The following is a 12091-nucleotide window of genomic DNA, read 5'->3' on the forward strand; positions in this document are numbered from 1 at the left end:
TCTTCTACTACTCCATAATTTGCAGTAAAAGTAGTTTGGATTGATTAGATAGAAAATTCCGCAGTTCCTAGTCGTGTTACTGAATAATTGGTAAGAAAGTGAAAATAATGTACGTTTTTAGTAACTATTGGTTAAAATGTCTTTAAAAGGCCGTGTAAATCTTGATAATTGCTCTCTCTCTCGCTCTCACTCCTACTTTTCCTCCTTCTATGCTGTACCTGGGTCACGCTAGTGGCTCAGTTCCTCTGATAAGACTTAATAAACAACTATCTGGAAACACTGAAACTACGGAAGACGTCTCGCTTTATCTTTTAAACTCCTTGCAAGGACTTTCAGCAAATTCTCTCCCATCAGGAGAGACTCGATTTATGGCACGGTAAAGTGCCAGCTTTCCTTTCCTACAGCCAGCCCTGTATGGCAGTGCTGCCATGCAGCAAGTGCAGCTCCCAGGACAGCCTCATTGGCAGCAGCTCACCAGGGAAGCGGGGTCCCCTCATTCAAGAAGTGTGTCCTCTGGCCTGCTTGCAACTCCACCGGCTGCAGGTGCCACGGTGTTGCTGTTTGTCTGGTGGATTTTGTTACTGCAGCCCTTCAAACTGGCCTTTGACTTGAGACCACCAATTTGCTTCCCAGAAAGGGTTTACAAACAAGCCAATGTGTCATATCAACTTACTACGTATAATTCCTGAAAAGGACCAGCTGTCCAAACCAATAAACTATATAAAAAGGGGTTTAGTCCATTAACAAATACTTGAACTACCCAGACAACTTCTTTTGGTGCGCTGCAGCTTGTGGGAAGGTGACACAGCTCACACAAGACTGTGACATTGTTGGTTTGCAATGAAGGATGTTATAATCCTTCCCTGCATAGATACAGCTCACTTGCATAGGAAAAACAGTAGCTGTTTTACAGCATTGGCAAACAAAAGTTTCCTTGGCTAATTAACATGAATTAACTAGCAATTAAGTAAAATAATTAGAAAATAAAAGCTGGGCCAAATCTTCTTTTCAAACCACACCTGAATCCAAATTCCTCTTTTAGCTGATACATACTTATGTAGCATCCCAAAAGCTGCTGCTTCTCATGTGCAGATCCAGCTGTTCAGAGATGATCAGAAACTTACTGTGTTTTCCCACACAGAAGTTATCAATTGTTAGAACAACAACATTTTACAGAAATATTTAGTACTGGCATCAGTTCTCATAAAGAAAAGAAAGCGAAAGAATTTCCATTAACTTTCTGTTGAACAAGTCAAGAACTGAGTCATTCATTTTTAACCTTATTTTAAAAATTTGTTTCCAGATTGTTGACATCTCATTTTGATTACCACAAAATTTTTTTCATGAGAGTTATTTTCAACATTTGCTGTTAATCTTGTAAAATTTGCATGCATATAGAAAGTATGGTTCATGTACACTGTCACCAAGTCCATTTTCTGCTGTTTGAGATGTATGTCCCATGAAGGAGTGAACTGGATTTCAATCCATGGCTGGAAACACATAGATAAAGTAACATAAATATTCTACAAACTGTGTTAACGTGATAACATGATTGCTTTTATGTTAGATGCAAAGACCTGAGATTTTAGTTTTTTCTGCTTTATTTATAAAATTCTGCAAGGATGTAATTTGTGGCTGTATCTCATAGAACCAAATTAGTATGTAAGTCTGTGCCTACAAGCCATCCCAGTGAATTAAAATGCTGCTTCTGTGAATGTTTTTGAAGAACAGAGTAATAGGAGCCAGCAGAGAAACTTGATGTCCATAAAAATTGTGAAGTCAAAGAAATGTACTGCTAGGCATATCTTAAGATACTTCTCAGCAACATTTTAAAACACAGTACTTGCACAGAAGGACATTTTTTACTCACTGATTTGGTAAAACAGACGAAATATTCTGAAGAACATGGTGAAGAAAGTCACACAGCTGCAGTTTAAGGGGTGCCACCTTCTCTTTGCAGTTATGACTTCATTTTCTTTCTACTTTCTCTTGTATATACACTTGTAAGCCTTAAAACTAGACTTATTTGCTTTCCTAAGTAAATACATGCTCCACTACTTTCTCCTATTTATTTAAAATGGGCAGTGATGAATGCATTATATTAACTAAAAAGAGAAAAAAATAGAGGGACATCAGACTGAAAAGAAGGTTATATGACAAGTGCTAGTGGTTTTGTGCTCATGAAAGTGTCAGGTAGATTGATAGCCAGCTGCACCTGGGATCTCAAACCTCCAAATTTGTTTTATTGGCCAGACGCTCTTTTCATTGTCTCTCCTCACACCTGTGCATGTCCAAACTCACTCACACAAAGAAAGAGGCTGCAGACCTTTTTCAAGTTTTCTTGGTTGCCAAGATCGACAGTCCTGAGACAGTGCAAGGTAAATACTGGCATTTGAACCCAACAATAATGATTCTTTGGTTTGGGGAACAGTGTCAGAATCATAACCACAGCAAAAGATCAATGAGCATTTGGCTACTGCTGTTCATTCTGTGGTTTGCATAAAAATCCCACAGAAAGTAACTCATAACAGACATAGTCTGGCCTCGTGTGGACAAGCATATGCTGTAGACAGATCAAGGCACTGCTTTAAGGAGAATTTAAAGGCTACAGACTCTTGACTTGCCTTTGTGAACATAGGGAAAGGGAGCAGCTCCTGTTGGTCTCTGAAGAGGTAGTTTATCATTGCACATATGCAAGCCATAGGCAATTTTTTCCCAAGTATTTGGGAGAATGTTTGGCTTTCATTTGCCTTAAAATAAGCAAAATAGTTCAAGGGATAAATTTTGACCCACAGGCTATAGTTATCGTCACACAGATTTTAATCTGCCCGTCAGTCTTGCAGTTTTTTCAATTGGATTTACATAGCTAAGAGGAGTGAATCATTGGGTGCAGTTAATGAGCTGACAGGGAAAGATCAAAAAGGGATAGCAATTTACCTAAATGTCAGATGGCAATCAATGCTGTAAGTGCACAGTCAGTTTTAGACAGAATGGATCACTTTATTGATATGTACTGCACCTGTACACTGATACCCTGCAAGTGGTTGGGTGCAAAAGGCAGTCTCTGCTTCAAAACTACTTTATGAGTCTCTCCTTCCTGGCATCAGATGTCGTTTGTTCTGGAATCCCCTGTCCCAAGGCCGTGTTCAAGTAGTTGCTAAATGAGGAACAGAGCCTTTTCATCCACTCACTTTATCCACCACAGACAATTACAATGTTGTCTGTAAGTAAATAAGGTTTTTCTCTTGTTCCTTGTTCCTCCAAATGCTTACAGCTGCAATGTCTCAGCCTGCATCTGTGACTTTCCTATATTTAGGCACCAGTCAGTCAGGAGGAGAAACATTATTAAAGAGAATATTAAACACATGCAGCCAGAATTATAAGAAAGCGAAGACAGAGAATTTAATGAAAAGATACATGTCCTCAATGTTTCAAACGATATATGTACTGCTTATGAAAGTGTGTGAAGTAGAGAAAATAAGATTCCTTAGACCTACAAAAGCTGTGGGAACCTTGACAATCCTTTTCAAAATAAAAATACTTTCAGCAAGTCCTGAAAAAAATATTTTCTTAGTGACTCTGGAGCAAAATGAAGCAATTCTCTATTTGCAGTATGTTGCAAATAACTGATGCTGTTTTCCTTGCTGTATGAAGTTGTTTCATAAATTGTGACTGAGATCATACGACGCCTGTTAATTCATATTAAAATAAGTTTTGCTCCCATGAGAAAGCTTAATGTAACAAGGTAGGGTTACAGGATATTGCTCAGGCCCAGGACATCTTCCTCCATGCAATATAATCATCTTCAAACCTCTGAATTTTCTTCATATGCTTTATTATCAAGCATTTGAAATAGGGTTTATTTCTCAATTAGTAGATCTGAGAGTTCACTGTATTAACAAAACTCTTACAGCAGTGTCCTTTCTGGTCAATTAGAGATGCTGAAATTTTTATCAGCTGCCTTTGTTGCTGGTCATGGTATTGTTCAGGCATTAGCTATGCACAAGTTTCACTGTGCTTTTCTCCCCATTACAATGCTAAGTCCAGCAGGTGCTGGGCACTGTTGTCCTGAATCTAGTACTAAAGGAACCTGTGTATTTGAAAAAAAAAGCTTAAGTAATATTTAATGCACAGGCATTTAGCTGTTACATTTCCTTGTATTTTGTCTGTAACATAGTATGACAGAATTTATCATTGCTTCTCTTCTTCTGCAGTTGTAATAACACCTGCACTTAAAAAATCAGAAGAGATAGTATAAACTCAGATTACAAGATTTCAAAATTAAAGACTGCAGCAATGATAAAACATAGAAACAATAATTAATAACAATTGCTTCTTTAAGTGTTTATGCCATAATTTATAAATTTCAAAGAAAGAAACGTATCTCATCTAACAGGACAGAATGGATTATACAGCCTATTTTTTAGGAAAGACTAGGCTGAATTGTTAACTGGCACAACATGCAATCACATACTGATACTGTTTCTTACAAAGTTGTTATAACAGAAATAATTTGTAAGAACAGTTCAAAGCAAAGAGGAAATATTTTTCATACGCTTAATCTCATTCCAAGAGAAAACTGCTCCAACTCTGTAAACTACATTATCCCTGGCAGATTAAAATTCAGGGTCTTATCAAAGAGTTTGAAATTGTATCTATTTTCCTGCCAGCTCCGTAGTGCCAAGAGCTAAGCACAACAGACCTTGAAGCAAGCAGTCATGCAATCTCTTAGTTCAGCTCATGGTTTTGAAACATAAACACAAAACTGAAATAGAAGTTTGTTTGGTTTTGAGAACAGCAATGTCTGCTACACTACTACAGAAACAAATTTAAAAGTTCAGACCTTGCCTCTTCTAGGGGAAGTTTCTTGTGGCAAATCAGAATCATCAATCGGGTTATGCTCCCCAAACCACAGCATCATTCTTGACTTCTCTCAGATGCAAATTAGTTAATTTGTTTAATGAGAATCCTCCAATCTAGAGGAAATGAAAAAAAAAAACCCATAGAGCTAAACATCATGTGAACTTTAAATCTTACCCCTCTTCCCCCATGGTTGTAAGCCAAATGAGAACAGAGCAGAGAGAGAACAAATTTTAAAATAGTTGTTCCAGGCCTAGAATATGCCTCAATCTGCTTCTCTCTTCTCCTCATACTCCTCTACAATAAGCTCTCAAGATCTCATCACTTTTGGAAGGGTGTGCATGTGTCATGGAACATTGTCTTCTCTTATTACACAAGCATTAAGGAAAGAGAAGATATATCTATTCCCCCCCAGATAGGTACTTTTTGTGTCAGAATGCTGAAGCAGATTGCATGAGTGTGAACTTGAATTCTCCTGAACCTGAGGAGTGTGGTATGAACTCATGAGATCCCCTGAGTGAGGTTCTAATGCATCGTGGGGTCTCCAGAAAGATCCCATGCCTTGCGGGCTCTCCTCCAGTTCCTCTGTGCAGTTGCAGAGTGGTGGTGCCTCGCCTGCCCTCGCTGCTTTCTGCCTGCCCACAGAATCTCACCCGTTCTGCTCCCTCACCCATTCCAGATGCATGCCTGGGGCCATCTGGGACCATCTCCAGCCTTGGTGTAGGGACCTTGCCATCTCCAAAGTTCCTATCCTGTCCCAACCCCCAGGATATGTTTTCCCAAGACTTCTCTTTCTCCACACATCCAGTTTGCAGTGCATGGGACCTGACTATGGGCAGACAGCATTTGCCTGCTGTGCTGTGCCCTGCACATCACAGCCCCACAGCTTCTGTGTCCTCTCCCAGGAGGGACAGCATGGTACTGAGCATGTCTTCAAGGTCCGCAGAGGGGAGCAAGGCTATGAAAACAAGCTCATAGTGTGACTGCCATCTTTCAACCAAGGGAATCTCCTTCTTTCTCTCTCTCTTTTTATCTTTTTTTTTATAAATATAAAAGGAGAACTAAAGTATCTTAAAGGAAGGAACTTGGTCAAGCAAACCCTCTGAAAAACAGGTTGATAATTTCACAAATTCCATTATTTCGATTCTTACCTCCTATTCTAGGTTGTTGGTATTGTCATTGCATGGTTCAGGTTGGAAAAGACCTTAAAGATCATTTAGCTCCAACCCCCCCGCCATGGGCTGGTTCACCTCCCACTAGATCAGGCTGCTCAGAGCCCCATCCAGCCTGGCCTCAAACAAGTCCACAAACTCTCTTGGCATCCTGCTCCAGTGCCTCACCACCCTCACAGTAAAGAATTTCCTCCTAATAGCTATTCTAAATCTTCCTCTCTTTTAGTTTAAAACCCTTCCCCATATTAATAACCATTAGCTCTCAGAAGACAGCATAGGTAAAGCAAGAGCTATTTTTTAAAATGGAATTTTCAATGTTCTGGCTAGGACCTAAACTCAGGGCAAACAGTTTATTCTGTTTCCACTCAGAATACATTTAACATGATGTTGTACCCCCTGCAAAACTGAGAAAAGTTGAAGGCAGCAATTATTGTGGCTTTTTGTTATAAAGCTACTTATGATCCCAGTCTGTGTTTTTAGCCATGCTGAATCACAAAAAAGCTGTGTTTCTATATCGGTATATTTTCTGTATTTCTCTGGTATTTTTAGCAATTGCTGTAGGGAAAAAAATAAATGGCAGACAAGAATTTTCTTTTGCATGTTTACATTACAAACATGCCAAAATTAATTCTCTCTGTGGTCCATTTCTAGGCTCAAGAGGACATAAATGATATTTTTTAAAATCTGTTTGTGACATAAAAGAGAGTTACTTTCATAATCTCAATTACGATTCCAAACATCGAACACAAACTTCAAGTTTGCAATCCTCCTTCTGTTTTTTGGAACTTTGTATTTCCCAAGGTCTGTGGAATAAAGCAATTATCCCATTTTGCCTTGACATAAAGAGCAAACAAAAGCATGAATAACAGCCCTTTTAAAAAATTTTAAAATAAAAGCAATTTATATTTCAAAGAAGTGGGGGATCTAACACTGGAGATAAGCTTGTTTTTTGCAAGTTACTATTTCTCATACTGCTTTAAACATAATTATTTTGCATTCTTTCCTTTCAAAATAAGCATGAGATTAAAAAAGGAGTTTGAATTCTTGCATGGGAATATTTTAGGGAATGTTGAGCTTTTTATTATGCAAATAAATTAATAGTATTTTACAGTTACCCTGTCAAAATGTCTGTGTGCTCTTCATATGTTAGTACAGAGATGAAAAAGCTCTTGTCAGGTTTTTTCTTCTTTTTTCAACGTATATAACTTAATGAAATCATTTGAAGACAGTAAGACTGAAACAGCATTTACTGGTTCCTGAAATGCAGTGAAAGACCTAACTGTGTGCTCCAATAAAAAATTGCATTAGTGTAGTAATAAAGCTGCATTCAACAACTTGAAAGTTGCCTGTACAGACTTTCTTCAGGCCCTATATGCTCATAAATATGATGCAATCTTTAGGTATAAACTTTTTTCCCCTTACATCTGTGCCTTGTTCACTGCATGAAAGAGACTCTGTACACTTAATGAGTGTATTCAGTATGTTGTTTTGTACCTGCTGTTCAGTGCAGGATCTCCTGCCTCATTAAATTCACACTACTCAAGGTGTTCTGAAACCAAAATCCTTAAGTTCCTTGCAGAACTCTTAGACTTTTCTTTTTTAAATACAGTGATGTTCACCACTGTATTTTTATTTAACAAAGTCTAAGTAATAGAGGGCTTCTGTCCTGCCCTTCCATTGTTTAGATTCCTACCTGTTAATGTTGAACTCACACTAACAGTTTAATGCATCATTAGCATACCGATTAAGTCTTAACAGGCATCGTGGGTTTTCACTGGCTTGTCTCTGTAACCATTTCCACCTAGAAATACAAGAGGATCGTGGCCACTTATAAGCTCAGACACAGCAAACACAGAATATTTAATAGGACAGAAAAACTGTAGCACTGGACTTACAGGGATACAACCGCCACAGCACTTCATTTAAGTGAAGATATTAAATATTGAAAACAGCAACATCTGCATACACTGACTAAATATGGTCAATTAACGAAGGGAAACAAATCAAGCTTCTTTTGCTGCATGGTTTTAAAAAATCTCTTTCTACTAGGGGCAATTATGTTGTGGGTAGGTTAAATGGCTCCTCATATCTCTCCTAGAGCTGTCAACACTTGCTAATGGCATAGGCAAGGTTACAAACCCTTTCCCTGGTTATGTAGTGCAGATCCTACATCTTTTCCAGGCTGTGAGAAAAGAAAGATATTAACATGGAAATTGTGTCAGTCTAAAGAAACACACTGGATATTTTTGCTATCACACAGATACCTCTGGTACCACCTTATTGATGGGTTAATTGCTGACTATTCAATACAACAGAGTAAATGAAAACAAGCCAGAGAAAGAAGGTTAAGTATTAGTAGTTCCTGCTAGCATTTCACGGTCAATACCTGTTGAAAGACACCTCCTTCACCACTCCATTAGGCCAAGGCTTGCCTCATCACTAAAGACACCCATTCAAAAAGAGAGTATCCAGGGAAACATAATATAAAATATGACCTTTACTTGCCACTCACTGCTGCTGGGAAAGCCTCCTGTCCACAAACATGGCTTTCTCCTGCAACACTTGCACAGTGCTGGTGTGCAACCTTCTGCTGTTTATTTTGTAAAAACATATTTACTGACAGACAGGTATATGGTGCAAATAATGACATTTCAGATGCATAAACAGGAACTATGTATAAAAATAAGACACAAATTCTCCTCAGAACAGTCTTGCAGCTTTGAAACATGCTACACTCTGCAGAATGTCATGTGGGCTGCTTTTTCACAGCCTCATGGGTTAGCATAGCTACAGAAGCAATTCTCTTGCAAAGAGGTGCTTACAGCTTCCTCTATGACCTACCAGAACCTATCAACTGCCCAGTTTGAATATTGACAATTTTTTAAGCCACTTAAAAAAGCTTGACACACCTCTGTGGTCCACATTTAAGAATGAACAAACCCTGGGAAAGCTCTCTCTTGCTTCTGGCCTTGGGACAGGTAACTGGGGGGGCCCATGTGGCCCAGCGGGGCCGGGTTGGGCCCTGCTCGGCCTGGGCCGGGCCAGGACACAGCCATCCTGGAGCCGTGCGGCCCTGCTCCGTCCGCGGCCCCCCACAGCCCTGCTACGCGCAGACGGCGCCGCCGGCTCTACACCCCGCCCCCTCTGCAGTGTGGCTGCAGATTCAGCTGAAGCTGCCCCGCTGCCCGGCAAAGATGATGTGACCAACAGTGATAAGTGAACTCCAGCTGCAAGGCCTGGGTGAGATTAACCCTTTTTTAGTGCTCTAAGTTTCCTCCAGAACAGATGAAGCCTGCAGACATTAAGTAAAGAAGGAAGAGCTGAAACCCTGAGGGAGGACAAAGAGGAGATGCTTAAAGCTGAAATTCTGTTGTAAAGCTATGGTGGTGATGGAGTGTGATATATCAAGAGTACCCATTGTAATTTCATGAAGCATGGGGGGTGGAGCATTCAAACTGTACTTGTGAGCAAAAGTACCTGTGCTGGAATAAGCAAATGCTGAAGCAGCTGTAATTTGATGAGAAGTCTGAACAGGGAGAGATGGAAGTGATGAGGACTCTTGCTCCAAATCGGAAGAAGACCTCTGTTCCTAGAGACACTCCCAGAGATAGTCTTAGAGATGAAGATGATGAGGACCCTTTTTCTCCCAGGAAAGGGGGAGGGCCTCTATTTCCAGAGATAAAAATGCTCCCAGAGATGGGTGAAGAGAACCTTTGTTTCTGAACAGCTCAACCGTAAAATGGTACCCCAGTAGCTCAAGATCGGACCCTCAAAAGCAGTTGTGGGAAAATCTGCAAGTTGGGGGAAGGAACTCTCACATGTGAGCAGAGAACCAACACGGGCGGCTGTCTCATTGTGATACTGAGCCATGAGAGAACTCTTTCTTGTGGAAATGTCTCCACAGCATGAGCAAGAGAGACTCCTCTCCCTAAGTGAACTAAACAAGGTTATCATAGAAGTGGTAAACAGACTGAAAATCTCAAGGGTTGTCTTTTTGCGTTGTCAGTGGGAGAAGGGAGAAAGGTGAGGGGACGAGAAGAGTTCTGAAGGTATGGTCTGATTTTTTTTCTTCTTTTAGGTCTGTTAATAAATTTCTTTATATTCTTTTAATTTTTTGCCTGCTTTGCTTTCTCCTAATTCTTATCTCACAGAAGGTAAATAAGTAAGTAATGAGTATTTTGGACCAAAACCACTACACTCTAAATGGTGTTTCTGCCCGGTTTACAAACTGAACCCGCTACATATGGTTTTATAATTCCCCTTTCTCAGAGGATTATTATAACAACTGGCATCATGTGGGCATGTGAATCTTTTACATATGTAATACTATCAGGCAATGCATTCTAAGTGTACTACCAGTCATCACAGCAACTTATTATAGCAATCAAAATTTTGTCTCCTTACATGACGTAATATAAATTCCCTTCCCATCTTACCAACCTTGGGCTGGAAGATGCACTGACCTACATTACAAAAGAAGTTTTCAAGGATGTCACTAAAAAGAAGAAGAGAAAACTGGCTAGAGTTCATGCTGTACATGGCTGTAGCCTTAACGCGGTTAAGTGGTCTTTTGCAGGAAACAGTACTGTACTGCTTCTTCTCCCTGCATACCAGGACTATTTTTTTCCAATCAAGACAACACCAAAATTTTATTAGCTTAAAAATTCATTGAGGAACTAAATTTTAGAAACTCAGAATTTTAGTGATCACAGAAATTATACAGAATTTGTTCTACCTAAACTGTGTCATGTCCCCCTCTCCCTCTTGTTTTTATCCATTAAAAATAAGTACATTTAAGCTTTTTAAATCCCTTTGCCATATCCTTACTTTGCCATATCATAACCTCTTCTCTTCCTCTTTTGGAACAATTTAAATCCTTAACATTTAGAGACATATCAAATCTTTCAGCTGGGAATGAGAAAATGTCTTTTCAAATTTCCTGAGAGTTAATCAGTCTCCAGCAGATACACTTGGCATAAATGTTTCTTCCTGCAAACCCCAGAGCTCAATCAACACATAAGGCTTCCCACACAAAGTTGGGATCTCAGACACATTCTTTCTACCTTCAAATTTGAAAATGCTTCTGAAGTTTTGTTGTGGGACTCCAATTGTATTATTCCATTTGTATGAGCACCTGCTAAGTGTGAACATAAATCCTTGTGATGTAAATCACTAAATTTAACAGGAATGACTTTGTAGTTTGATCCTGGTTTCAAATACCTGAAAGGAGGTTGTACCCTCGTGGGGGTCAGTCTCTTTTCCCAAGTAACAAGTGACAGGTCAAGAGGAAATTACCTCAAGTTGCATCAGGGAAGGTTTTTTTGGATACTAGGGAGGATCATCAAATATTGGAATGGTCTGCCTGGGAAGGTGCTTGAGTCACTATCCTTGGAGCTATTTAAAAGGTGCTCAGATGTGGTGCTTAGGGACGTGGTTTAGTGGTGGACTTGGAACTGTCAGGTTAATGGTTGGACTCAAAGATCTTAGCTTTTACCACTGAAACAATTCTACGATTCTGTGTTTTACTCACTGCCTATCATGGACAAAATGCAGCTGGGATTTAGTGATCTGCTATTCTAAGTCCAAGTCTGCTGATCACTTCAAGAAGGCTCTGGAGTCCAGGCAGGCATTGGTCCTATGTGCAAGGTGGGCTTCCATGCAATGCTCAGCCCCACAGAGAGACACTTGCCACCCACTGGCACCCATTGGCACCAATGGCTCAGCCAGTGACTCCTACCTACCTGTTGCCCAGCTTTCCCCTAACATTTCTATGCTGTTGTTTTCTTTCTTGAATCTTTGATCGGTCAATGACCCCATCTCAACAACCCTGCTCACAACTCCAGCATTACCTTTCATACCACTGTGGGGATGTTCTCACATCTGTGCCAGTAGCCTGGCCCCAGCTCAGGCACCAGTGCCCCATCAGGGCCCCCAGCTACGGTGCGGTAGGAAGCTCACACAAGAATTGTGGAAAGGGATTTCACAGGTGGCCAAGTCATTACTCAGGACCCATTTGCCTCTACTGTTCACAGACTACAAACCAAATGGTACTGTGTTCA

The 12091-nt window shown here is 40.0% G+C and overlaps 1 protein-coding gene across 1 annotated transcript in view; it reads right to left on the bottom strand.

Annotated features, from left to right (window-relative positions):
* Positions 1-4856: 4856 nt before the first annotated feature.
* Positions 4857-12091, bottom strand: part of AGTPBP1 (ATP/GTP binding carboxypeptidase 1) — a 75653-nt gene continuing 68418 nt past the window's right edge. Inside the window, exon 26 of the mRNA XM_082301791.1 lies at positions 4857-4976. Coding sequence (XP_082157917.1) covers positions 4896-4976 — 81 coding nt within the window. The 3' untranslated portion in view covers positions 4857-4895. The remainder of the gene's footprint in view (positions 4977-12091) is intronic.

The sequence above is a fragment of the Coloeus monedula genome, assembly GCF_965178545.1.
Source record: "Coloeus monedula genome assembly, chromosome: Z".
Lineage (NCBI taxonomy): Eukaryota > Metazoa > Chordata > Aves > Passeriformes > Corvidae > Coloeus > Coloeus monedula.